General features: G+C 37.9%; 1 protein-coding gene across 1 annotated transcript in view; it reads right to left on the reverse strand.

Annotated features, from left to right (window-relative positions):
* Positions 1–796: 796 nt before the first annotated feature.
* The window catches only part of FAM162A (family with sequence similarity 162 member A), a 30,209-nt gene continuing 3,857 nt past the window's right edge, over positions 797–27,148 (reverse strand). Inside the window, exons 2-5 of the mRNA XM_006215750.4 lie at positions 13,027–13,149; positions 10,609–10,717; positions 3,379–3,487; positions 797–1,018 (exon numbers count right to left, since the gene is read on the reverse strand). Coding sequence (XP_006215812.1) covers positions 926–1,018; positions 3,379–3,487; positions 10,609–10,717; positions 13,027–13,149 — 434 coding nt within the window. The 3' untranslated portion in view covers positions 797–925. The remainder of the gene's footprint in view (positions 1,019–3,378; positions 3,488–10,608; positions 10,718–13,026; positions 13,150–27,148) is intronic.

Below are 27,148 nucleotides of genomic sequence, written 5' to 3' on the forward strand. Positions count from 1 at the left end.
TAATCTGTTCTGACCCTTGGGGGAGAACCAGCAATTGGGATGACTATGAGGACTTGCCATCCATTGATCCTCATGAAGTATGTGAGAATAAATGAAATATATAAATAGAACCCAGCATCCGTACCTACATACATGACACCGTGGCGTCCCTGTCGAAGTGTAAATAGGATACATACCAGGTGCAAATGCTTATCCTCAACACTAATTTAAACACTAATTTAATAACAAAACACATTTGATAGATTTCTATCATAGAGAAGTTTAGTATAAAGGTAGAAGGAAAAGGACCAGCTGGGAATTCTAAGCCATGAAGTGGGAGAGGTGGCTGTGCTGGCACCAAGCTACTCCACGGTGCTAAGATTTCAAAGTCCTCAGAACTTGAGGCCAGACATCCATCATCATCCTGCCAGGACTTTTCCAGTGACTGTTTTAAGCCTTTGCCAGCACACACCAGACGATGGCAGAACATGGTCTGGCTGCTTCTCAGAGCTCTTGAGAAGCACTATGGCATCTGGGGACGTTAGTGCTCCAACGTGCCCTGGGCGGTGTACTTAGCTGGTGGTCTGTATCTCTAGAAATGAGGACCCAGGAGAGAGAAATGCAGAAGTAGAAGCCTTTTTGGCTTCTGGGGAGATGAGACTTAAGTAACAGGAGTTAAAGAAAGATATGGTACCTGACTCACTAAAGAAGAATTAAAGTTCAAATAAGTTGTCTCATTTTTCATTCTTTCATTTTCTCCAAAAAGCTGAGAGGCTGCATTTGATCTGGATCAAACCTATAAAATATAGACAAGTCATTTCTTTAAGAAAATTTATTTGTAGCTCCACAGCAGACATAGGGAAACTCATACCACATTCTTGGTTATAGAGGCTTGTTGCTGCAACACTTTCTGGATTTTCAAAATCAGCCAACATGGGTATGTCTGCTACTCTGTTTTGGCCTTCACAGCAGCTTCCTCTCTCAGACGAGCTTTCTTTTCTAAGTTCATGCTTGCTAAAGACTCGTTTCTTTTGGCAGCCTACAGTGAAACAAATTTGAACAAGTGATTATTGATGCCGGTTTGGGGAGGATGTCATTACCTTGCACCGAAGCCGCCAGGCTGTCGCGGGCAGTACAGGCATGGAGGGCCTGCTGTGTGCGCGCTGGGCACAGCGCTCCCCTCCGTGGGGACTCTTCCTAGTGCAGTAGCCCATCCGCCCGGCACAAGAGAGGAATGGCACACCTCCACCTCCTCCCTCCTGGCTTCTTTCTTTAAATCTTCTAGCCTCTTTTCTCCCTTTATAATTAATTCCTTTGTCTTTCTCTTTTCCTCTCTTTAGTATTAAATATCTTCTCATTTCCATTTCTGTCCCTTTTTTTCTCCTCTCACTTTTCTTTGTTGCTACCATTTCTCCTCCCCCAACTCATTTGTATACTTTCACACCCCTCTAGTTCCTTACTCCTCTTTTACCATGAACATTCAAGCTTGGAGGATCCCAGACTTGACCAAATACCACCACCAATGACTCCAGCAGTGTCTGCCCTGCTACTCCGTCCTCTGAGAGCAAACAGCAGGGAGGGAGGCAAACAACCTCTTCCCTTGTTTCCCCATGACTTGTTACACTTCTGTGACGCTTATGTAAACAAACCAGTTTCAAATATTTTTACCAGAGAAGTGAATACCACCCTACAAGGTGGTATTTTCTTCTATCTGTGTGATTTCACATGTAAAGAATCTGGTACGGAGAGGGGAGGAGAATGAGAAAGGTAAACTGGTGGAGAGGACAAAACATACAATGGCTCACTTCTAAATCACATGAAGTTCAAAAGTTCTTCATTCCAGTAGAGTTGACCAACTTTTTAGTAATGGATTGTTCCACAGAAGAGAAGTGACACAATTTTATGGTTCAGAAGAGGAGAGGAATTCTAAATTATACAGCGTAAACCCTTGGATGAGGCTAGAGGAGATCTCAGGGAGTGATTTCTTTCTGGAGTATTTACACTCAGCTACTATAATTAAGTAGACAAAAGCAATGTAGATTTCTCAGAATTCTAGAAACCTCCATGTCCTATCCACATGCTTCTGCAGGTTTCAGTCTGAGAACTAAGCATGAGAGGTCAAAGAGGGAGACGGAAGAAATACTGACGTGGGGCAGGAACAGAGCTGTCAAGGGAACTTCACCCAGGCCTCCACACTTGCCCTTTGTGCTCCCATCACGTCAGCCTAAATGGTCAGTACTTCCCATGCCAAGACTCCCAAAGAGGGCCAGAGGGTCATTTCTTTTACTCTGGACTCACTGGGGATAAAGAAGTCAGTTACCACTGGGCCTGTGGAAGAACCCTTTTAACATCTGATTAATAGGTATAAGACATTTGTCTCCACATGGAAGCTGTGATATATAGAATTAGACATGGAATTAAAATAAGGGTTTGATCAGTACTGCTGCATATGAAAATAACTACTTTAATCACAAAATAGTACAGTATGCAGTTTGGTAACTGGCAAACTTGACTGTAAACTTTTGTCTTGCCACTTATTAGGTGTGAAACTTTGGGGAAATTATTTAACATCTCTAAGCTTCAGGTTCTTCTTTATAAAACAGGGCTAATAAGGGAACATACCTCTTAGGTTCCTGGGATTAGTGTGGTGATAAATGAGTTTAACAATATCTGCTATAGAATGAGCACTCAGTAAGTGGGAGCACTTTCACTACCACCTCAATTAGACAGGTCAGGGTGCAACCTATGGCTCTGCCATTAGGGAGATGTGTGACCTTGGGTAAGTTTTACTAGAGCTTTCTAAACTATGTTTCCTCATCTAAATGAGGTCCTAATAATAGCACCTATCTTGCAGTGTTGTTATGAGGTTCAAATAAGATAACACCAAGATACTGGAACAGTGAGTGTTCACTTAGTGATAGCTATTAATAATGATCTGATTCCTGGACTTGAATTCCCAGGTACTGCTTAGGAACTTGGATACTATTGGCCCAGTTTGGCTGCATGTCAAGTAAAGAAAGCTCACCAGGACTAAGGCAGAGTGAGGATAAATAAGCCCAGGTACTGAGAGTGCTTTAGAGACATGCAAGGAGTCGTCCTTAAATATGCCAGGGTCTTATTTCCTGTCTCACATTACTTATGACATCTGTGTTAACTAAACATATTTTTTTACTTTACACAAACTAATTTAGTCCTTCCACCTTGCCAAAGTTAGGATTTGCTATTTATCTTCAGGCATGATACCCCAGGTTTGATCCTAATGTATTGTTTTGTTTCTTATCATTTCTCATGTGGGAAGTAGCCTCCTCTTCACAGAGAATAAATACAAGGGTCAACCCCTGACTTCCACTAGGTCTTCTGTGGAAAATACATAGAGATAGAGAGGATGTCCACTCTCACCTTCTTGCCCTCAATAATCATCAAGATGCATCCTGCCACTGTCAAAGCAATCATCACATAGCTGATCTTCACCCGGATCTTGTTCTTTGCAGCGTCAAGCATCTCAAACCTGGTAATACAATGAGATCATGAGAGCAAGTTAACTTTCCTCCTTCTAAAGTTTCCAGAAGGATATAAATCTCTGTGTCTCATAAATCAGGAGTAGAGTAGTGCCTATCAATATAAAAAAGGAGGTGGGGACTGGAGATCTTGTAGACTTTGGGGAGGATGGAGCATTTTCACCATTCACTTTATACTTCTATATAAAACACAATAAGGGGGCGGAGATCAAGATGGAAGAATAGAAGGATGTGGAGCACCTTCCCTGACAAGTACATCAAAAATACATCTATGTGTGGAACAATTCTCACAGAATAGCCAATGAATGCTGGCAGAAGATCTCATACAACCAAAGCTGCAAGATTGATCGCCATGTAACCGGGTAGGACAAAAGAAAAAAAAAAAGGAATCAGGACAAGACCTGCACCCCTGGGAGGGACCTATGAAAGGGGAAAAGTTCCCTCACCCTGGGAACCCCCCCCCCACCAACTGGGAGGTCCATTAGGACAGAAAAGAGAGCCTCAGAGGCAGTCTGTGGCTTGTGCAGTGCAGTGCAGCAGCCGGCTTGCAGGAGGCAGGACAGACAGAGACCAGCAGAACACAGTATTGGCCAATCTGCTGCACTTCCCAGGTCAAGATGTGGGCCTACTAGGATGCGCAGCAGCTGGGTGCTGAAAGCTGGGCTTCAGTGAACAGACCCAAGAGGAGGATTTTGTTTGGCTGCCTGGAGACAGCCCAAAGGGCCTGAAGTGTGGTCTGTGCCACAACCGGGGATGTGCACAGGATGGAGCCTGGGTCTGCCATAGACGCCTCATTGTTAACACATGCCAAGGTAGGGGTGTGGCCCAGTCACAGCAGCCTCACACTCAGCGTGTTCAGAGTGGGTACAACTCAGTCACTATGAGCTCTGGGAGCATGCAAACACCAGCTGGTTGCCCACACATGGAAGGAGGGCTGAAATCTGAGCAGATTTCCAGTGGGTATGGGAATATCTGTGCTAATTACTGGTTCTCCATAGCTGATGTGGATCCAGCTCCAGCAGCAATAGGCTTCGTGTGTTCACACACATGGAAGTGGGGCTGAAATCAGAGCCAATTGTGGGCATTACGACAGTGGAGGCGGGGCTGAGGACAGCACCAAAAGTGTACTTTGTGGATGCATACAGTGGGTGACATCACAGAGCACAGAGACAGCTCCTGGCAAGGAAAACACAGGGCTCCTTTCCCAACATAAGTGCTCTAATCCCACCCACCTCACACTATAGCTTACAACTGGATTTGAAGGCTTCTACACCAACAACTGGGGAGCAGATTCTGCCCCTGGCAGGGCTGTGACAACCAAAAAGCCAACATCCAGTGCAGGCTCTGGTCGCCACAATACCAATCACATCCCCATCAAGAAGATAACGACCAGCACACCCTGAGGAAAGTCATGGCAGGCATCCATACCAAAAACAGCCCTTGTACCAAAAATATGGGACTCATGCAGGCTACACAGAGATGCTCCTACATAAAAATAGCCCTTCAAGACCACAGTAGATAACTGTTTCCCTTAAATTCATAGGTTCAGAGAAATATAAGTAAAATGAAAATAAAGTTAAAAGAATAAGAGAAATCCCCTGAAAGAACAATGAAACAGACACCACCAGTCTACCAGATGCCAAGGTCAAAAAGGAGGTAAAACAATGCTTAAGGGATTAAGAAAGGCTATCAATAGAAATGCAAATCATTGTAACAAGGAGCTATAAAGAGGAGTCAATCAAAATTAGACAATTGCCAAGGTGAAAACCAAGCTTAAGGCAATAAATAGCAAACTGAATACTGCAGAAGAATGAATAAGTGATCGAGAGGATACAATAATAGAAATCACTCAATCAGAACAGCAGACAAAAAGACAAATGGTTAAAGAAAAAAAATGAAAGGAACATATGAGACCTATGGGATAATACAAAGCATGCCAATATATACATAACAGGGATCTCGGAAGGAGAAGAAAGAGAAAAGGGGGTTGAAAATGTATGGAAGAAATTGTGGCAGAAAACTTCTCAAACCTAAAGAAGGAAACAGATATCCAGGTACCAGAAGCACAGAGGGCCCTAGACAAGATAAACCCAAACAGACCTACACCAAGACATAACATAATTAACAACAAAAGTTAAAGGGAGGAGTCTAAAGGCAGCAAGAGAAAAACAAAGAGTTAGTTACAAGGGAGCCCCCATAAGGTTATCAGCTGATTTTTCTACAGAAACATTGCAGGCCAGAAGGGAGCGGCAAGATATATCAAAGTCCTGAAAGCAAAAACCTGCAACCTAGGATACTCTATCCAGCAAGATTACCATTTAGAATAGAAGAAGAAGGACAGAATTCCTCAGATAAACAAAAACTAAAAGCATAAAGCAACACTAAACCTACCCTAAAAGAAATATTGAAAGGTCTTCTCTAAATAGAAAAGAAGCAAGAATTTATAGGAAAGGGAAAAATCACTATAGGAAAAGAAAATATATAACAGGACTGTAGATCACCTAAATAAGCCAGTATATAGATTAAAAAAATTTTCTGTGGAAGCAATTATAATTACAATGAACAGCAAAAGGATAAACATAAAGATGTAAAATAGAATATCTAAATCATAAAATATGGAGGAGGGGAATAAGAAAATGTAGATTTTTTAGAATGTGTTTAAGCTTATATGATTAATAGTCTAAAGCAGGTAGATACAGTAATGGGTTAACGTACTTGAAAACCAGGATAACCACAAATCAAAAACATACAACAGATTCACAAAACCCAAAAAGAGAACTCAAGCATAATAAAAAAGAAACCCTTCAAAGTGCAAAAGGAAAAACAAAAAGACAAAGAAAGGAATAAAGAAGAAATACAAAATCAACTGAAAAACAAGGTTTAAAATGGTAATAATTTAAGACAATTAATTACCTTAAATGTCAATGGACTAAAGGCTCCTATCAAAACATACAGAGTGGTAGACTGGATAATAAAAGCCTACGATATGCTGCCTACAAAAGATCCACTTCAGGGCAAAGGACTCCATAGAATGAAAGTGAGAAGAAGAAAAAAGTAATTGCATGTAAACGGAAATGAGAAAAAAGCAGGGGAAGCAATACTCATATAAGACAAAATAGACTTTAAAACAAAGGCCATAAAAAAAAGGAAAGACACTATATAATGATAAAAGAAGAGGATATTATACTCATTAACATATTTAACATATATACACCCAATACAGGTGCAACTAACTACATAAAACAAATACTAACAAACATAAAGGGAGAAACTTAATGGTAGGAGATGTCAGCACCCCACTGACATCAATGGACAGATCTTCCAGGCAGAAAATCAGTAAGGCAACAGAGATCCTAAATGACACAACAGAACAGTTAGACTTAATTAATATTTTCAGGACACTACACACACCCCCCCCCCAGAAAGAATACATATTCTTTTCAAGTGAACATGGAACATTCACTAGGGTATACCACATACTAGGACACAAAACAAGCCTCAACAAATTTAAGAGGGTAGAAATTATTTCAAGCATCTTTTCTGACTACAACGGCATGAAACTAGAAATCAACCACAGATGGAGAAATGAGAAAAAAAATGACTCCATGGAGACTAAATAAAATGCTACTAAAAACCAATGATGAAATCAAGGAAATTAAAAAGTACCTGGAGACAAATGACAATGAAGACAAAACCATACAAAATCTATAGGATATAGCAAAAGCAGTCCTGGGAGGGAAGCTCATAGAGATAGGGCCTTCCTCAACAAAAGAGAAAAATCTCGAATGAACAACCTAACCAACCAACTAAAAGAATAAGAAAAAGAAGAACAGATAAAACCTAAAGTCAGCAGAAAGAAGGAAATAATAAAGATCAGAGAGGAAATAAAAAAAGATTAAAAAAACCAATAGAAAAAAATCAATCAAACCAAGGGCTGTTTTTTTGAAAGGATAAACAAAATCGACAAACCTCTGGCCAGGATCACCAAGAAGAGAGAGAACCCAAATAAACAAAATAAGAAATCAAAGAGAAGAAATAACAACCAATACCACAGAAATACAAAAAGCCATAAGAGAATACTATGAACAATTATATGCTAACAAATTGGACAACCAAGAAGAAATGGACAAGTTTCTAGAAACATACAGCCCACCAAAACTGAATCAAAAAGAAATAAATAATTTGAACACACTGATCACTAGAAGTGAAATAGAATGTGTTTTTTAAAAAAATCCCTGCAAACAAAAGTCCAGGACTGGATGGCTTCAGTGGAGAATTCTACCAAATATACACAGAAGAACTTATACCAATCCTTTTCAAACTATTCGAAAAGACTGAAGAGGAGGGAAAACTCCCAAAATCATTCAGTGAAGCTACTATCACTCAACACCAAAGCCAAAGACATTACCAAAAAAGAAAATTACAGAGCAGTATCTTTCATGCAAAAACCCTCAACAAAATATTAGCAAGCCAAATCCAATAACACATAATAAAGATCACACACAATAATAAAGTTAGATTCATCCCAGGGTCAGAAGGATGGTTCAGCATACACAAATAAATCAGTGTGATACACCATTTCAACAAAAGAAAGGACAAAAATCACATGATCATGCTAATAGATGCAGAAAAGCATTTGTTAAAATTCAGCATCCACTCATGACAAAAATTCTTACCAAAGTGGGTATAGAGGGAACATATATCAACATAATAAAAGCTATTTATGACAACCCACAGCCAACATAATACTCAATGGTGAAAAGCTGAAAGCCTTCCTGCTAAAATCTGGAACAAGACAAGGATGCCCACTCTCACCATTTATATTCAACATAGTATTGGACATCCTAGCCATAGCAATCAGGCAAGAAAAGAAATAACAGGGATTCAAATTGGAAGGGAAGAGATAAAACTGTCATTATATGCAGATGACATGATACTATATATAGAAAACCCTAAAGACGCCACACAAAAACTACTACAACTAATAAACGAATTCAGCAAGGTAGTAGGATACAAGATTAATATACAGAAATCTGTTGCATTTTTTTACACTAACAATGAACTATCAGAAAGAGAAAGTAAAAACAAAGATCCCATTTAAAATCATACAAAAAATAAATAAATACATAAAATATCTAGAAATAAATCTCTCACCAAGGAGGTGAAAGATTTATATGCTAAGAAGTATAAAACATTGATAAAGGAAATTGAAGATGATTCAAAGAAATGGAATGATATCCCATGCTCTTGGATTAGAAGAATTAATATTGTTAAATGACCATACTACCCAACACAATCTACAGATTTAATGTGATTTCTATCAAATTACCCATGACATTTTTCACAGAACTAGAACGAATAATCCTAAAATTTATATGAAACCACAAAAGACCCAGAATTCCCAAAGCAATACTGAGGAAAAAGAACAAAGCTTGAGGCATAATACTTCCAGACTTCAGACAATACTATAAAGCTACAATAATCAAAACAGTGTGATACTGACACAAAAATAGACATATGGATCAGTGAAACAGGATAGAGAGCCCAGAAATAAACCCACATATCTATGGCCAAATAATCTACGAAGGAGGCAAGAATATACAATGGAGAAAACAGTCTCTTCAGCAATTGGTGTTGGGGAAGCTAGACAGCCGCATGTAAGTCAGTGAAGTTAGAACATGCCCTTGCACCATACACAAATATGCTCAAAACTGTTTATAGACTTAAATATACAAATAGCTCATACAGCTCAATATCAAAAAATGAACAACCCAATTAAAAAAATGTGCAGAAGACCTAAATAGACAATTCTCCAAAGAAGACATACAAATGGCACAGGAACATGAAAAGATACTCAACATCACTAATTATTAGAGAAATGCAAGTCAAAACTACATTGAGATACATCACATCACATTGGTCAGAATGACCATTATCAAACACTCTACAAATAATAATTGCCAGAAAAAGTGTGGAGAAAAGGGAACACTCCTATGCTCTTGGTGGGAATGAAACTTGGTGCAACGACTATGGAGAACAGTATGGATGTCCCTTAAAAAATTGAAAATTGTATTATCATATGATCCAGCTATCCCACTCCCAGGCATATATCCAGAAAAAAACAAAAACTCCAATTCAAAAAGATACATGCACCCCAATGTTCACAGCAACACTATTTACAATAGACAAGACATGGAAGCAACCTAAGTGGCCATCAACAGATGACTGTATAAAGAAGATGTTAAAAAAAGTATATATATATATATATATGTACACACACAAACACACACACACACTGGAATATTACTCAGCCATAAAAAAGAATGAAAGAATGCCATTTGTAGCAACATGGATGGACCTAGAGATTATCATAGTAAGTGAAATAAATCAGACAGAGAAAGGCAAATATCATATATTACTCATATGTGAGATCTAAAAAAAATGGCACTAATGAACTTATTTACAAAACAGAAATAGACTCACAGACACAGAAAACAAACTTATGGTTATCAAAGTGGAAATGGGAGTAGGGATAAATTAGGAGTTTGGGATTAACAAATAGACACTACCATATATAAAATAGATAAACAACAAGGACTACACTATAGCACAGGGAACTATATTCAATATCTTGTAATAACCTAAAATGGAAAAGAATCTGAAAAATAACAGATACAGATATATATGAATAACTGAATCACTTTGCCATACATCTGAAACTAACACAACACTGTAAATCAACTATATTTCAATAAAAAATAATAATTAAAAAGAGGAATTACAAAAATAAATGTATAAAAAATGTAAAAAAAAACCCTAAAAATAATGAACTTCACTGTTTAGTCACTTTTGTAGCTAGGAGAGGAAATTAAATCAGCTGACTTCAGAGTACCTGACAGCTCTTCACTAGGCACTACATAAGATATTAATGATAAGATACAGATTTTCCAGCACTGTTTTATTCCAGGTACTTGCCAAAAAGGAAACATTCAGAGAAATGCAAACTTTTAAAATTTGGTTGAAAGGTTTTAAACAGACTCAGAGGAAATGCTTTTCTTTAAGAGATCACTGAAAAATAAAAGCTGCTTACAACCCTAAATTCAGCACTCACGAGATAGTCTCTGGGATTTCATCTTCCTTTTTGAAGCGACCTGACCATATAAGTATCTTCTTCTCCCAATCCGTAGGTTTATGTAATGGCACTCTGTGGCTGTAAGTGTCTATGAGGAAAACAAGATGAGACAGCTTACTTACATGAGGCCATGACTCTCAAATTCAGTAAAATGCTAAAATGCTATTTGTGCTTTTTAGCTATTCACTAAACAGAATCATTGAGAAATCTCAAGCTAATTATAGCTTTATTTGAATGGAATTTCTGTTTGCTCATTTCTTAAATGAAATTCAGAAATTCCGTGAGGAATGAGGTAAAATAAAAGCATTATTTTCCAATATAAGCTCTAGTCATTGAAAGTCCAAAGAACACCATGAACAAAGATGTAAACGTAAAAATGATAAACTAAGAAGGTAATAGTGATGAGCTCATTTGACTTCAGTAGAATTTTGTAAAGTTTGTAAGGTAAAATCAGGTTATAAGAGAGCTTGAATAGCAGGGTAAGGTTTTTAGAACTGATTTGAGAACTACTGTAGACTTTGATGCAAGAAAGAAGTTAATGTTTTAGAAAGATTAATCTCCACAATGGGTGGCAAGAAAAAGGACAGGACAGAGTGGGCAATAAGTCTAAACAGGAGATTGTAATACAAGGGTGAGGTGATAAAGTCTGAACTGGAGCTGTAACAGTAGAAAGAGAGACAAAAGAGTCAGTATCTGTGGATGACAAAGAATTTAGAGACTGACTAAATTAAGACAAAGAAGGATTCATGAAGTACCTCAAAATTGGATGACTAAGACCATAGCAGTACTGTTAAATGAAACAAGGAGACTCTAAAATGAATCAGTCAGGAGAGGAAAAAGCATGAATGCCATACTAGTTTACTGGGTCTAAATTTATGCCATCTGATTAGGTTTCATTAATAAGGCAGGAGGGGAGATAATCATCAATGCAAAGGGAGAGCCTTGGGGCATGACCCAGAAAGGATACAGGAGAAAGAGGCAGCAGAGGAAAACGGACCAGCAGAAGAGGCAAGTGAAAAAGAAAGGCAGACTCTTAGATTGTAAGAGAGTCTTTGGAAGAAAGGGGAAGTAACTGAAGGTAAGGAGCAGAAAAGGTTAGGAAATCACAGAATGTCAGGGTTAGAAAGGACCTTGGAGATGATCTCATCCAACCTCCAGGTACTGCCTGCATCTCTTGCAGACAGACCATCTTCCTGACTGTTATCTACAAGTCACCTTTATGCTGTACCCTTCACTTAATCAGAAGGCAACAGCAAAAGGAACAGGAAAGTCACTAGGGAAAGAATCCATAAAGAACGAAAAACAAGAAAAGAGGTTTAGAAGTATAGAAATAATACTGCTGTAATTTTATCTTTTAACCCTCCAGCACTTAGCACAACTTTATATTTTTTCTCTTTTTGTGTACTCATTAAAGACAATTCAGAAAGTACAAATGTGGAAAAAGAAAAAGATAAAAACCACCCCTAATTCTCTTGTTATAGTGTTACCACTATATTTTTACTTTAGTGTGTTTCTTCAGTCTTCTCCCCCTAAATATGTATGTATATGTAATTTCTATATGTACCATGCTTCTGCTTACACACAATATAAAATTTTATATCCTGCTTTTGATCATTAACATTATGACACTTTCCATGCTAGTATGTGGTATTTATAAGCACCATTTCCAACAGCTGCACATCTCAAGTAGATCTAACATGCATAATTAATTATTCCCGAATTGATACTTGGACTAGTTTCTCATTTTTATACATATATATGGAACATATTTACATTCAAAGCTTTTTCCACATATAGGGATTATTCCTTGGAATAGCTCCCCAGAAGTGAAATACCAGGTCAAAGGGTATAAACATTTTTAAGCTCTTGATAAAAATTCTTTGAGGACAGTTGTTTTCTACTCACCAAGACTTGCCTGGCCCTAGTTTACTCCCATGAAGAAGCAACAAACAAATAGCTCCTGGGACCCTACAATTTACATATTATGCTCCTTCTTGAGTTAGGGAGAGGACTAAACATGGCTGAAGTTAACATACAAACCGGAGCTTAGCCCTAGTTATAGTTATACTTTACCCAAAACACCATTTTTTGATTTGGTTCATCTTTGGGGCTTCTTAAAAGATGATTTCTAGAGCACTATTTACTTCAGTGCATCTACTGTCCTACAAAAAGCTCCAGTTCAATCTTTGAGGCAAGAGATGAAAATGACAAATGAGGAAAATGAAGAAATCAGTGCTACCTGTGAGCACAGCTAATATAAGGGAGGTGTGAGCTATATGGTAGGGTATGATGTAGGAACCCCTGTGACCACATCTCTTTTAGGTTCTTTCGATTCCAAGCTGTTCTACTCTTTGGGAGCTCCCCAGTTCATAACTAGAAAAACTAATAAAAACTTACGGGTTGGAGCTTTTGGACTTTCTTGTGGTTTGGTGCAAAATCCATTTATTCTCTTTGAATCAGAGTTTCTGGTAGGCCTTAGAGATGAGGAAGCATCTCTTTCACATAACCTAAAATAATTTCCTAGAAAAGAGAGAAAAAAATGATGAAAAAATCTGATGTCTCAAAATGAAATGCCTGCAAGATACATAATTCACTTATAAAAATTAACTCATTTAAAAAATGAGTATCCTACACATAAGATAGGATCAGCTGTAAGTTTTATAAAAGAACTTCTCACATGTGTCTTGTCATAACAATGAGTCTGATGGGAATATTATGCATTATGGCACCCGGTTGTCAAGGTGAAGATTAGCAATCTCCCAGAAGTGATAAAACAAGATGTCAAGTTGCCAACACTCTTCTGGTAAACTCTGGGTGGGGGTCTGCAGTGGCCAGCAAGGGGCTCTAGAAAGTCTTATTCCATTGGAGCCGTAATTCTCCAACTAGAAATCAACTGTAGATATAGTCATGAATTACGTGTAATTTAAAAACTATATATATATATATATATATATATATATTTATATACACATAAATGTATAAAACTGTATTATTATATATAGTATATGTATGCAGTCATTTTTTAAAGTCTAAATTCTAAGCACCTATAAAGAGTAATATTACAAAAATCTATGTATTCACCACCCAGTTTCAGCAATTAACAATACATGGCCAATATTGTTTCATCTGAATCCCAAACACTCCCTCCATTCTATTGAATTATTTTAAAGCAAATCCCAAACATCCTGTCAGTTCATCTATAAATACTTTAGTATGCATCTCAAGACAGTAACTTTTCAAAATCATATCCAGAATACCACTGACATAACTAAAAAATATTTTCTCGATATCAGCACATGATCAAACAATAACTCAATTTCCACAACAGGCTTGTAATTTTTTTTTACAGTGGATTTATTCTAAATAAGTGCATGCATTAAATATGGTTGATGTATCCTGTATAGGTCTCCTCCTCTTTTGTTTCTTGCCCTTTATTTGTTGAAGAAACTAGATCATTAGTTCTACAGAATTTCCCTTGTGTTAGCTCTTGCTGATTGTATCCCCATGGTGTTGTTTAACATACTCTTCTAACTCCCCTATTTCCTATAAACAGATCTTTGAGATTTCATCACTTCAAGTTAGAATTTTGAGCAAGAATATGTCATAGGTGGTACTGTGTACATCCCACTGTATTACATCAAAAGGCCTTATGTCAATTCTGTCTTTTTGCGATGTTAAGGTTGAGCAGTAGATGCTATTGGTCTGACTTATCCCTTACAAGGTTCTCCAGCAAACTTTCATCTAATGTTTTCAGCAGACATCGGTGATGTTACCTAGATCTACTGTTTCATTAAGGGTTGAAAGATGGTACTATTCTGTTATACAGTAACCATTTGGTTATCCTAAGATAAAAGTCATATAGGAAATGTAGAATGCTTGATTCTTTTATTTGGCAGTTTTCAAACTAATGAATTGGTTTTCTTGCAAAGTCACCCTCACAGGTGACTTTCTGTTTAAAAGTAACATAAGTAGCTCTTGCATTTAACACGTGATGTGCCCCAGTCCATTCCAGTTATTTTTCTTTTTGATGCCCAGAGGTCCCCATCTTTAGTCACTGGGGACCTTTCTAAGTTGGCTCCTGGGTCCTTTCAACATGCGCTCAGTGATTACAGCCACCTTACTTTCTGACAAGATGTTCTGAACTCATTTTAAATGCTTCCTGCCCCAGATTTGGAATCAGACATTCCTCCAAGGTGCTCTGGTTCCTTTAAAGGCATCATAGAGATGCTTGAGGAAGGCTCATTTGTTACTGAGTTTGTTATGTTTCCAAATCTTCTCCGTGAACAAAGAAATACATTTCTTTTTAAAACAAAGGAATGCTTCAGAACTTAGAAATTTTCACCTTCAGTGTTAGCATGAACATTTTTAATCAGTCGATAATTAATTCGAATTCAAAGCAGAGACAGCCAGAAACCGTTCTGATGAGGGTGAAAGTGGATAATTCTGAATATGGGAGGGTCATGGTACAAGAGAGACTAGGACTGGTACAGGATTCAGTCAGAAGACCATAACAGAGCCCTAGGGCCCTAGGACATGGAAGAAAGGGAGCACTATGTAGTAGAATGGAACAGAAAAAGAAAGCTGAAAAGGCACCAACGATAAATTTGACCAGGGTCCTGGCACTTCATGATGCTCTGGGTGACAAAAAAAGGGATGCCCAAGACTTGCCTTTAATGCAACAAGAATATTGCCTCACGGCTTTGTGGTTAAAAGTTCACAGGAGAATTCAAACAGTTTTTAAAAATCTATTTGTTAGTGGACAAATAGACTATACCTTTGAAGTTCCAAATTCCTACTTGGGTATCTTTGTAGCGTCAGAATTTGAAGCAATAAGGGGAGGTAAGAGAGGGAAGAGAAGTAAAATATGGTTATAGCAGTGGACCTCTAAAGCTAGTGAGAAACATAATTTCCTCACTTTTTTTTCTTGCTGTTAAAAAAACTTTTAAACATAACAATCTAAAAGATATTGACTGGATAAAGAAGTTGTGGTATATTTATACAATGGAATACTACTCAGCCACAAAAAAGAATAAAATAATGCCATTTGCAGCAACATGGATGGCCCTCGAGATTGTCATTCTAAGGGAAGTAAGCCAGAAAGAGAAAGAAAAATGCTACATGATTATCACTCACATGTGGGATACATAAAAAAAGAAGACAAATGAACTTATTTATAAAACAGAAACAGAGTCACAGATATAGAAAACAAACTCATAGTTACCAGGGGGAAGAGTGTGGGAAGGGATAAATCGGGAGTTTGAGATTTGCAGATACTGACTGGTATATATAAAATAGATAAACAAGTTTATACTGTATAGCACAGGGAACTATACTCGATATCTTATAGTAGCTTATGGTGAAAAAGAATATGAAAACGAATATATGTATATTCATGTATGACTGAAGCACAGTGCTGTACACCAGAAATTGACACAACATTGTAAACTGACTATACCTCAATTAAAAAAAAAAAGCAAAAGATATCACTGTGAACTTCTCATGGGCATGTGTTTATATTTGTGTAAAGATTTTTTTATTGATACATAATTTCAGTCATAAAAATCCATCCTTTTAAATTAAGTGTAGAATTCAGAAGTTTTTATTATATACACAAGTTATACATTGATTATTATCTAATTCCAGAAGATCTTCATCACTCCAGAAAGAAACTCTGAATCCACTAGCAGTCACTCTGTGTTTCTTCCTCCCTCCAACCCCAGAAAACCACTAATCTACTTTCTGCCTCTACTGAATTGTATATTCTGGATGTTTTATACAAATAGAATCACGTATGTAGCTTTTTGTAATTTAATTCTTTTACTTAAAATGTTTTCAAGGTTGTTCATACTGTAGCATTTATCAGTACTTATTATTTTTTTAATGACAAATTTTATCTCATTGCACAGATATCCCAGACTTTGTTTATACATTAGTCAGTCAATAGACATTTAGGTAGTTCTCATTTTTTGGCTATTATAAATAATGCTGACATGGACATTTGTGTACAAGTTTTTGAGTGAACATCTATTTTCATTTCTTTGGGGCATATACTAAGAGGTGAAATTTCTGAGTCACGTGGTAACTCCCAAACCCTCTACTCCCAACATCCTCTTTGTCTTTAGCTGAAGATATTTAAGGTGAGGGTTACAGCCACTTCAGTGAATTACTCAGTTTTCCTGGGTCTCTCCCATGTATGTGTTATTTAATGTCAACTCATTATGTCTCATGTCAACTTAATTCTTAGACCAGACAGAAGAACTGAGAAGGGCAGAAGAAAATTTCTTCCTCCCCAACATGGTCTTGATTTTTTTTACTTTTTTTGGTGGGGGAGATTAGGTTTATTTATTTTTTTAATGGAGGTGCTGGGGATTGAAGCCAGGATCTCATGCATGCTAAGCACATGCTCTACCACTGAGCTATTCCCTCCCCCACAACATGGTCTTGATTTGTATCTCTCTACTGAGTAGCAACAATGAGAATCTTTCTACATGCTTAGGGATATTTGTATATCTTTTCTGGAGAAATGTTCATTCAGCTTCTTTGGCTCATTTTTTAACTGGGTTGCTTTTTATTACTGAGTTGTAAGAGTTCTTATATATTCTAGATTCAAGTTCCTTGCCTGATACATGATTTGCAAATATTTTCTCCATTTCATGGGGTTTCGTTTCATGGTAGTTGATGATGCCCTTTAAATACAGAAATTTTTAATTGTGATGAAGTCCAATTTATCTATGTTTTCTTTTGCTGCTTGACTGAGTTTTTGGTGTCACAGGTCACAAAGGTTTACTCCTGTTATTTTCTATGAATGTTACAGTTTTAGCTCTAATATTTAGATCTGTGATCCATTTTGAGTTAATGTTGATACACTGTATGTGGAAGGAATCCAACTTCATTCTCTTGCACATTGGGTATCCAGTTCTCCCAGGATCATTTATTGAAAAGACTATTTTTTTCCCCTGTTGAATTGTTTTGACACAATATAGAAAAATGTCCAAAAATGTGAGGGCTTATTTCTGGACTCTCAATTCCATTTCCTATGATCTATATTCCCTTGTATTGTTTGTTGTGCTTTGCCACCGAAGTCTATGTTCTATGTTAGCTTAGTGGTCAGCTAATAACGGGACAGAGATTTCTTTAAATGCCTTCCACTAATAAGTCTGCTGGCCTCTGCTGAATGGCTTTGTCTGCATTTTGGAGCATGCTCTGGAGTGGGTGAAGGAGAAGCTGTATTGTGTTAGCTCTGAGTCAGAGGGGGAAAAAAAAGGTATGCCCCATGAGGGAAGGTTTCCATGGAACTACCAGACAGGTCAAAGCAACAGTTCTCTGGGGTGAGGGGCTTTGGGGAGCTCCAAATCCATTCTGCCTTCTTGAGTGTCTGCTAGGTTTTCATAGCTATGACTGAGACTATTAGTTTTCAAGGCTACTGTGAAGCCAAGAGGAAACAAGAATCAGTTAAAACTTTTTAAGTCTTGCTGTTCTTACCATGATTAAGTGATCTTCTTGGAGAAATGCTATTCAGATTGTCACAAGCCTCTGGGTATTTTATAGAGTTCTGAAAAAGTTGACTGTAAGAATTTGGCAGTGTTTTCATTGCTTTTATATAGGGGTGGATTTTCAGAGTCCTAACTGACATACTGAAGTTGGAACTGCTATGTACCAAGATTTGTGGTTGCCTGCAGTCTGATTTCTTTCATAAGAGGCCTCATTTATTTGTTTTCTAGGCATGTAGTCCCAGAAAGCTTTGCCTGGGTCTGGGAAACCACACCACCGGTGCCACCTAGTGGCAGCAAGTATACACTGGAAGGAAAGTAGATAAATTATAACTGATCTCAGCTTCTTTCCTCATTCTAAATGTGGGTAATGTAATATTTACTTCACCAGGGTTGACTAAAGGGTTAAATGTAAAAACAAATGTGAAAGCATTTGGCAAGATGCTCAAAACACAGTAGGCACTCTGAATGTTAAGTTTGTTTCTTGCAACACTACTTACAATACTAATCTTCAAAACATTTTGATTTTACCGCTAAGGTGGTCAGAATTTCTGACCAAGGTAATTTTATACAGTTACCAGAGGAAATTCTATGAAACCCTTCAAAAATTCTTCATAGCTCTCAGGATTGAAACAAAATTATTCAATGCTTGACTCTAAAACTTCAGTATGCATCAAAACCACCCGAATGGCTTGTTAAAATGCAAATCACCAGGCACACCTACCTCCAGTTTTGGAATCAACAGTTCTAGCGGGAAGGTTGGGAATTTGCATTTCTATCAAGTTATTAGGGGAAGCTGCTACTGCTGTTTTAGAACTATACTTTGAGAACCACTATGTTTTGGCGGTTTAAAAAATTGTGGTAAAACATATATAACACAAAATTGACCATTTTAACCACTTTTAAGTGTATAGTTCTGTGGCATTAAATAATTAATGATTACACTGTTGCGCCACTATTACCACCATCCATTTCCAGGTTTTTTCATCTCCCCTAGAGAAACACTAGTTTAATGTGACCTACAACACTCCATCTCACACCATCCTGTCCCATTCCCTTCTGGCAGGCACTGAGACAGAAAGGAACAAAGTTAACTGGCAGTGAGCTCTATTTTCTAAATAGGAAACAGGGAAAGAATCAATAATTTTCTTAGGTACTTCCCTCCCCCATCCCTCTTAATTAGAACAGAGGCAGTTGAGGAGAACAGAACAGAACAGAGACAGTTTAGAAGAATAAAAGACAAGCTGCCTCTCAGCTCAGTTCAGGTAATAATGAAAAAGCAAAAATGCTATCACCAGCAACTTACTGTCAGTTACATAAATGCATGTTTGGAGATATTCATTCATTCAACAAATAATAATTGAGTACTTAGTATGTATCAGGCATTGTTCTAGGCAATATAAAAAAGAGATAAAAATCTATGCCAAACTTTCATTCTACTGGAGAGAGAGGAAAAAAAATATACATATATATTTATTGTTAGATAGTAGCTGCCAAAGAGAAAAAATTAACAATGGGGACACTAGGTGTTTATGTGCTTGGAATGTGACTGTGTGTGTGTGTGAAATTTTAGATAGGGTAGCAGGAGTTCTCTCTGAGAATGCTACTTTCGAAGGAAGTGAGGGAGCTAGAAGGCAAGGATCTGGTGAAAGAGCATTCCAAACAGAAATCACAGTAAGTGCAAAGGCCCTGAAGTGGTTCTAGGGACACAAAGAGGAGGCCAGCATAGCTGGAACAGAGTGAATAATAAAAAGAAGTGTAGGATTTGAAGTCACAAACGTACCCAGGGACGGAGGTACAGAATAGGGATTTAAAGGCATGAGAGATTTACCTAGATCAGAAAATATCTCCCAACTTTTTCTTACTAAAACTTCATACTGGATACCAGTAATTTTTAACTCCCTAAGGTATAACTACTTATTAAAACATAAACATGATGTTATACATATTATAAATAACAGACCATTATAAAAATAATTTAAAAACCTGGTATCTACTAAAAAATGTGAAGTATTTGATATGATTTTGGTCTTTATTTTGTAATTACAAAAAAATTAAAGCATAAAAATGTTTTAGTACCATAAACTCTTCTTTTCTACCTAAAAGAATGTCCTAGACACTGAAGCCAGAAATTTCCCATCCGCTGGTGGATCACAATTAAAAACAAACATATAAACCACAAGAAAAACAGCCCTTTAAACCTTTGGCTACAATTAAAGCCTGTCCCTGGTTAACCAGTTCTGTGTCCCCAGGGCCCTAGCAGGAAGTCAAGATGAAGCCTCACTGCTGCTCCTCAGGCCCTGACTGGCAAATGGCTGATTAATCTTAAGAGTAGAGGTCCTCAAACTTTAGTGTGCAACAGAAGCACTCAGAGAACTCTTAGCACAGACTATTGGACCCCATTTCCAGAGTTTCTGACTCAGTAAGTGTAGGTGGAGCCTGAGAATTTGCATTTCTAACAGTTTCCCAGTTGATGCTGATACTGTTGGTCTGGGGACTCACAATTTGAAAATCAGTGTCTTAGAGTTACTACGGCTAGCTGGAGGCTCCAGTGGTTCAGCCCAGATGAGGTACTGGCTTCTGCTGTTGTCTCCTCCTTTCCATAAAAAGTCTTTCTAACCCCCTGACTGACAGTGCAGAGTGGTGGAGATGCTTTATTTTTTTTTTTCCTCAGACTCTTTCAAGACTCTCTTGGAGATAACCATCAGTGATGTTACCTGGGACACAACCAATCTCTGGGAATCAGCAATGATAAAGGAAGGTTCAATGAATGCTGAAGGAGAAACAGGCTTTTAGAAGATCATCTAATTTAGTGTTTCCTAGCCTGTGTGAAGATCAGTTGCCAGGTTTGTTACACGTATGTTGTTAGTTACGAAGTTTGCCAGTGATTTGCTTAAAAATAAAATCATGGCATTTGTCCAATCCCCTAAAACTACACAAAACAAAGAATTCTGATACATGCAAATTTAAAAATACCAACCAGGAAGTTGAGGGAGTCCCAGGATGAAATGCAGATTGTGACAAATATATCTAACTGTATTAGAAATGTATGACCTAACCTCATAAATTCAAGGTGGGAAAAAAGGAGCTGATCTAAGTAACTGTGGAAAACACTGTTTTGACTGGAAACTGTAAGACTAAAGACAAAAAATATATATAAACACTATACTCTAGTTGGCAAATTTGTTTCTTACAGGAGTTATGGGTTAACAATGAACAAATAGTAACTAAATGGTAGATAATGACAGCGAGCCAGGTTTCTCACCCTCAAAGAAAGAAATTCCAAAAGCGAGGGTGGAAGGCTAGAAAGAATGTGGTGCTGGATCAGAGTCAGAGAACTCAGTATGAACTCCTTTAGCCTTATATATAAACTCCTCTCTCCCTTTCTCTCCCTCTCCCTCCCTCCCTCTCTCTCCCCGCCCCCATAGAGAGAGACAAAAGAGAAAAGATAGATATGAAATAAATATAGACATAATTAGAAGTATGTGTGTATACATAGTTCAGTACATACACATATATTTTCTAGCTCTACCCACTGGAAGGCCGGGAATTAGTGACACTTTAATAGCAACAAGCATACTCAGCGCTCAGATCTTGGTTTCTAAATACCATTATCCAATAAAAGGAACCAGGGTTCCTTGGAGAAAAACAGCTGACTCTAGGTTGGGGCAGAGAAATTACAAGATGAGTCTGGAATATTCTGTAGTGCCAGAAAGTAAGGAAGTGTTCAGAAAATAAAAGGAGGAGGGCACGTAAAGGGACACAGGAGCTGATCTGATAGAGACTAAACTGGAATAATATGAACAACACAATAAATTAACATAGTAATAGATTATAATTTAAAATATGAGTTCACATATAAATAAATAAATAAAATCAAACATGAGTCAATTCTAATATGAATAACTGGCTGAATGAATAAACGGGGAACAAGGGACAAATCTTCCGGACAGAAAAACCCCAAATATATGTAGATACGCTTTCCCTTCTGGATTCTTCTCCCCTTGCATGTGGGTTTGAACTTAGTGCTTGCTTCCAACGAAAAGAATATGGAAAGGGAAAAATAGTGACTTTACAAGGAAGAAACAAATTGGCCTAGGTTAAATCATCAGTAATAAATCACGTGGATATTATGTACTCTCTACTCTGATGTGATGAAAAGGGCACTTTACTTCTGTGCTATTTATTCTTCCCCTAAACTCATAATGCTAGTCTTAGCATGAGAAAGCGTCAAACAAAACCAAATTGAGAGGCATTCTACGAAACATCTGACCAGTATTCCTTAAAACTGTCAAGATCATGAAAATCAAAGAATGTGAAACCGTCACAGATCAGAAGAGACTAAGGAGACAGGGACAACTAAATGCAATGTGGTGTCTTGGACTGGATCCTGAACAGAAATGGACATCAGCAGAATAACCAATAAGAACCAAATGAAGTCTGTCCTTTGGTTGATAGCAAAGTACCAATGTTAACTTCTTAATATTGACAAATGTACTGTGCTTATGTAAAACAATAGCATTTGGGGTAAATGGGTGAGGGGTACACAGAACTCTGTACTATCTTTGTGACATCTCTGTAAATTAAAATTATTCCAAATAAAAACATGGCTATTAATTATATCTTACCATTTCTCACTTTATACATAGTTTACAAAATTTTTATATTTATTTGATATTTAATATTTTAAAAGAATTTGACGTTATCTTTATAAAAATGTCATTCTCACTCATTTGCCTCCAATATGCTTTTGGAGTGGGATTGAAAAGGAAAGAAATGGGACATAGGCAGGAAATGCGTCCAATTCAGGGTAAACCAAAGAAATGCAGGTGAAGGTCACATGACTAGTGTACCTTGATGGAGATAAGATGAGAAAATTACACATGATGATATGTATCTTGTCACATCTTGCTATTTTCAAATGTGGTTGCTATTACCTGTGAGCCTGTTAGAAATGCAAACTCTCAGCTCCACCCCAGACCTATAGAATCTTAATCCGCATTTTTAATGAGATATCCAAGCGATTCACACGAACATTAAATTTCAAGAAGCAAACAGATACCCACCACGTTCATTCAACAGCTGATGAATACATACTGTGTGCCAGACACACGGAAACCAACACTGCAGAACAGTGCTCTTCAGCCTCAGCTGGGAGCTTCAAGGAAATACAATGTCTCAGCCCCAACCCTAAACCTTCAGAATCTCCTGGGGTTGGGACTGGAAAAATGTTTTTACAGCCCTTCAAGTGATGCTTGTGCATACTGAAGTTTGAGAAGCACTACTCCAGAAAGGTGGATTGCAAGCTCTGTATACTGAAATTATCACCAAAAAACTCACAGAAGAACCCAAAGCACAGGGCCATCCCAAACCAGTTAAATTCCAATTTCTGTGACGAGAACTCTGGCATTTGTATTTTTCTTAAAAGATTCTCTAAGTGATTCTAACGTGCTGCCATGTTTGAGAATCCCTACACTCTTCAACATAACCAGCTAGATTCCCTGTTGAACACAGACCCGTAAATGAGGAAGGCATACATGTGGAGCTTAACACCTATGTCTCTGGAAGTGTTCAAAATCCCGCTCTTCAACAATTCACTGAAAAGGAGCTCTGCTTTACTTCTAACTTCCGCATATCAATAATATGTAACTCATTACACCGAAAGTTTGGAATCCCTGTGGAGTATATTAAAATATGAACAGCTTTCAGATTTTACAGAGCACACAGTCTCTTGATATGCTAGCTACTCAGTTACTTGACAATATGCAGGGGGAACTGTTCTACAGCTCATCCCCCGTGTTCTCATCCTCATTCCCCAGGGAAAAGGGTTTATTTCACATCTCTCCTCTACAGCAGCTGGCGGCCCCTCACAGGTAAAAAGCCACTGTCTGATTATCTCACAAAGAATGACCAGAGCTCACAGAGCTGACCCAACTGCACTACTGTGAGACTCTGCCCTTATTCTCTTCCCAGTGATCCAAAAGGCCAGGAGCTACCATCATCCCAGCTGGGAGATACACCTTGTTTCCAGGGCAACGATGTTCCTTGTTCATGTCCCATGTAAAGACTTTTTGATCTAAATATTTAGGCAGCTCTCATGCTAGCCCACAAATGCCTATTTAATCCTTCTAGAACTGAAACAGTATATTGCTCACCCTGAAATGTTTGCTGTGATAGGAAAGCGCAAGTCTGAGGAAGGAACTTTGAAAGTTTGTTTTGTGAATCAGAGTCAATTTTAAGTGTCAGGAGGAAAAAGCTAAATGTATGGTTATTCTGAGGATGGCAAAGTTCCTATATATATGCTATCTAGTCAATACTGTATTTTATAATTATGATGAAATCATATGTCAAATGTTTATAGCTGCTCAGCAGACCTACCAGAAAGAAAAATGATTAAGTTAGGGTAATTATGTGGCTCAGAGAAGTTGGAGATCTTATTCCCAACCAAAGCACATTCACAATAGAGAACCACTGATTTGCTTTCTGTATTAGAAGCAAAGCTGGATTGCTCTAAAGGCTGACCACAACAAAACAAACCTGAAACATTAACTTGCTCTGAGCTTTTTTCAGTGATGAAACCTGAACAGCTTGATGCCTCCTGACTGCAACTATTCTGACAAAGGATGGATTTTTTTTCTGGCTTTAAACTCTGATTTGCCCTGCTCTTGTATATGACATAGACTTCTGTATCTGCCTGCCAGGCAGCCTATTCTCACCAGCCTAACTGCCTTAATGAGTTAATAAGGGCCTGGCTGATGTCCTCGGGCTGAGATTTAAGTGATGATACTGGCCTAGTGCACTCTGGTTCTGCGTGTTGTGCCTACCCACACTCCCCGACAGTGAGAGTCCTTTGTCTGCCAAACCCAAAAGAATTTGGGAAATGGACAGAGCAATTTTGAGCAGGAAAGCAACAATAACCATGGTGATTTTGGAAGATAAATCTGAGAGCAGAATGCAAGACAGGCTGGGGATGGGGGAAAAGTAGGGTAAAGGGAACAGAAATGGGTAGACATGAATATGGAAACCTCCTTTCAGGTGGTGTCACAACACTGCAGTTCAAGTGGGTTGTGCACAGGAAAGAGGACAGCTATAGGTCCCGAGAGAGGAATGAACATGTGAAAAATACTAGGAAGGAAAAATGGGCAAGACACACTGACATGAGTTTTTCTGGGCTGGCTAGAACTCTAATCACCATTTGGAACACTGTTTCTATGGGAAAAGATCTTAGAGTTCAAAAAAATAGTTTTATAAATAAACCCTTGAAACCTGGCCAGTTTTTAAATTGGGAGGGGAACTCTATGGAAAGAAAAGTATCTATGTATCTGGTGGCCAAACTTCAGTGAGATGAGGCCACTCCTTGGTGATCTTCTGTCCTCCCATCAACATTCCAGCCCACTCTCAACAGCGGCTATTTGAAACTCTGTCTCAGCTGCTGACCTCAATTGGTTTTGTGACAGAAACAGATTCCCTGCCTCTCCATCTGTTCTCTCATCTGCCCCTGCAGGCTCGGAAGAACACTCATCCTTCCTTCACTCAGAACTAGTGAACCCTTTCATTTGTGATGTAGGTTGCTGAGAGATGTACCAAAATTCTCACAACCTCTAGATTCTTGCTTTCCACTGCCTTTTTCCTGCCAAACATTGTCTCCCCCCTCTTAAAAAATCTTTAAATTATAAAAGAACCACTTGCTCATTACAGAAAATTTGGAAACTAAAAAAAAGTTATGAAGAAAAATAAAAGCATCCATAATCACACCACCTGGGGATAACAACTTAGTGTATCTCTCCCTGGACTTTCCTATGCTTAGACATAACATATACATTTCTCATAATCAGATAACATCATTATCTTGTTTATGTCACAAATATGTTTCCAAAACATGAATTTAAAAATACTTTTCATAGCTGTATAATATCAAACAGATACAACTTGAATTCAATCATTCCTAATGGCTGGATTTATTTCTCATTTTTTACTACTGCAGAAAATGTTTCAATGAACAGTTTTCTACATACATCCTTAATGGCATTTCTGACTATTTTGTTATATGGAATCCTGGTAGTGGAAGGCTAAAGGATATGAGGGTTAAAGAACATGAATCCTTTTAAGATTTTTAATATATATGGCAAACTTCTTTCCAGAAAGGCTGAATTGATTTATACTTCTACTGGTAGTTGATAAGAATTCTTGACTCATTACACCATAATGGCACTGAGGGTCCACTGGACAAAAGATTCACTTGTTCTAAACAGCTCCAATAAATAAAAAAAATTCTATCTCCTTCTTTTCACAGCTCAAGTGACTGAATAAGTGGTATGTATTTACTACCTTCACCCCACCACCCACATATTGGCTACAATGTTTCTTTCCCCACTCACTTGACTAAAATTGCTGTAAACTAGTAATTTCTTTCTAGTTGTATGAATGTTTTTTTGAATCATCATTAGCTCAATTGTCTCTCCTCTTTCCATCTTTGTGACCATTTGACTCTACTGATCTCATCCTTCTACAAGGACTCAATCCCCCCTTACGTTCCACCACCACATTCTCTTCCTCCATCTCTGACCTCAGTCACCTACCTTCTTCAGTATCCTCTGCCACTTCCTATTGCTTACACTGTCAGGTCTCCAAGGTTTGGTCTTTGCCTCTGTTCCTCACTACTCTCAGGGAGGACTCTTCTGTTTTAATAATCAGCTCCACACTGATGGCTCCCGTATACTTCCCTAACTTTACCAACCTTTGTCCTCAGGTCTTTGACTGAGGTCCCATCCTCACCTATAATTAGATGCCACCTCCCACTCAATAAGGCACCACCCTCTCTGCCAAACCAGTACCCCTTCCCAACTTTCTCAATTCTGACAATGGGACAACACTCCTTCAGTCCTCCATGCTCAAAAACTTCAGTCTTTAAGTCCTTTCTTAAATTACTCTAGGTCTCAAAGTCATACTAATAATTTCTTCAAAACACTTCCTAGATCTGTTCCTTTACTGTCATTTGCATCATCACCTCACACATGGATTACTATAAT

Source organism: Vicugna pacos, chromosome 1, assembly GCF_048564905.1.
Source record: "Vicugna pacos chromosome 1, VicPac4, whole genome shotgun sequence".
NCBI classification, from domain to species: Eukaryota; Metazoa; Chordata; class Mammalia; order Artiodactyla; family Camelidae; genus Vicugna; species Vicugna pacos.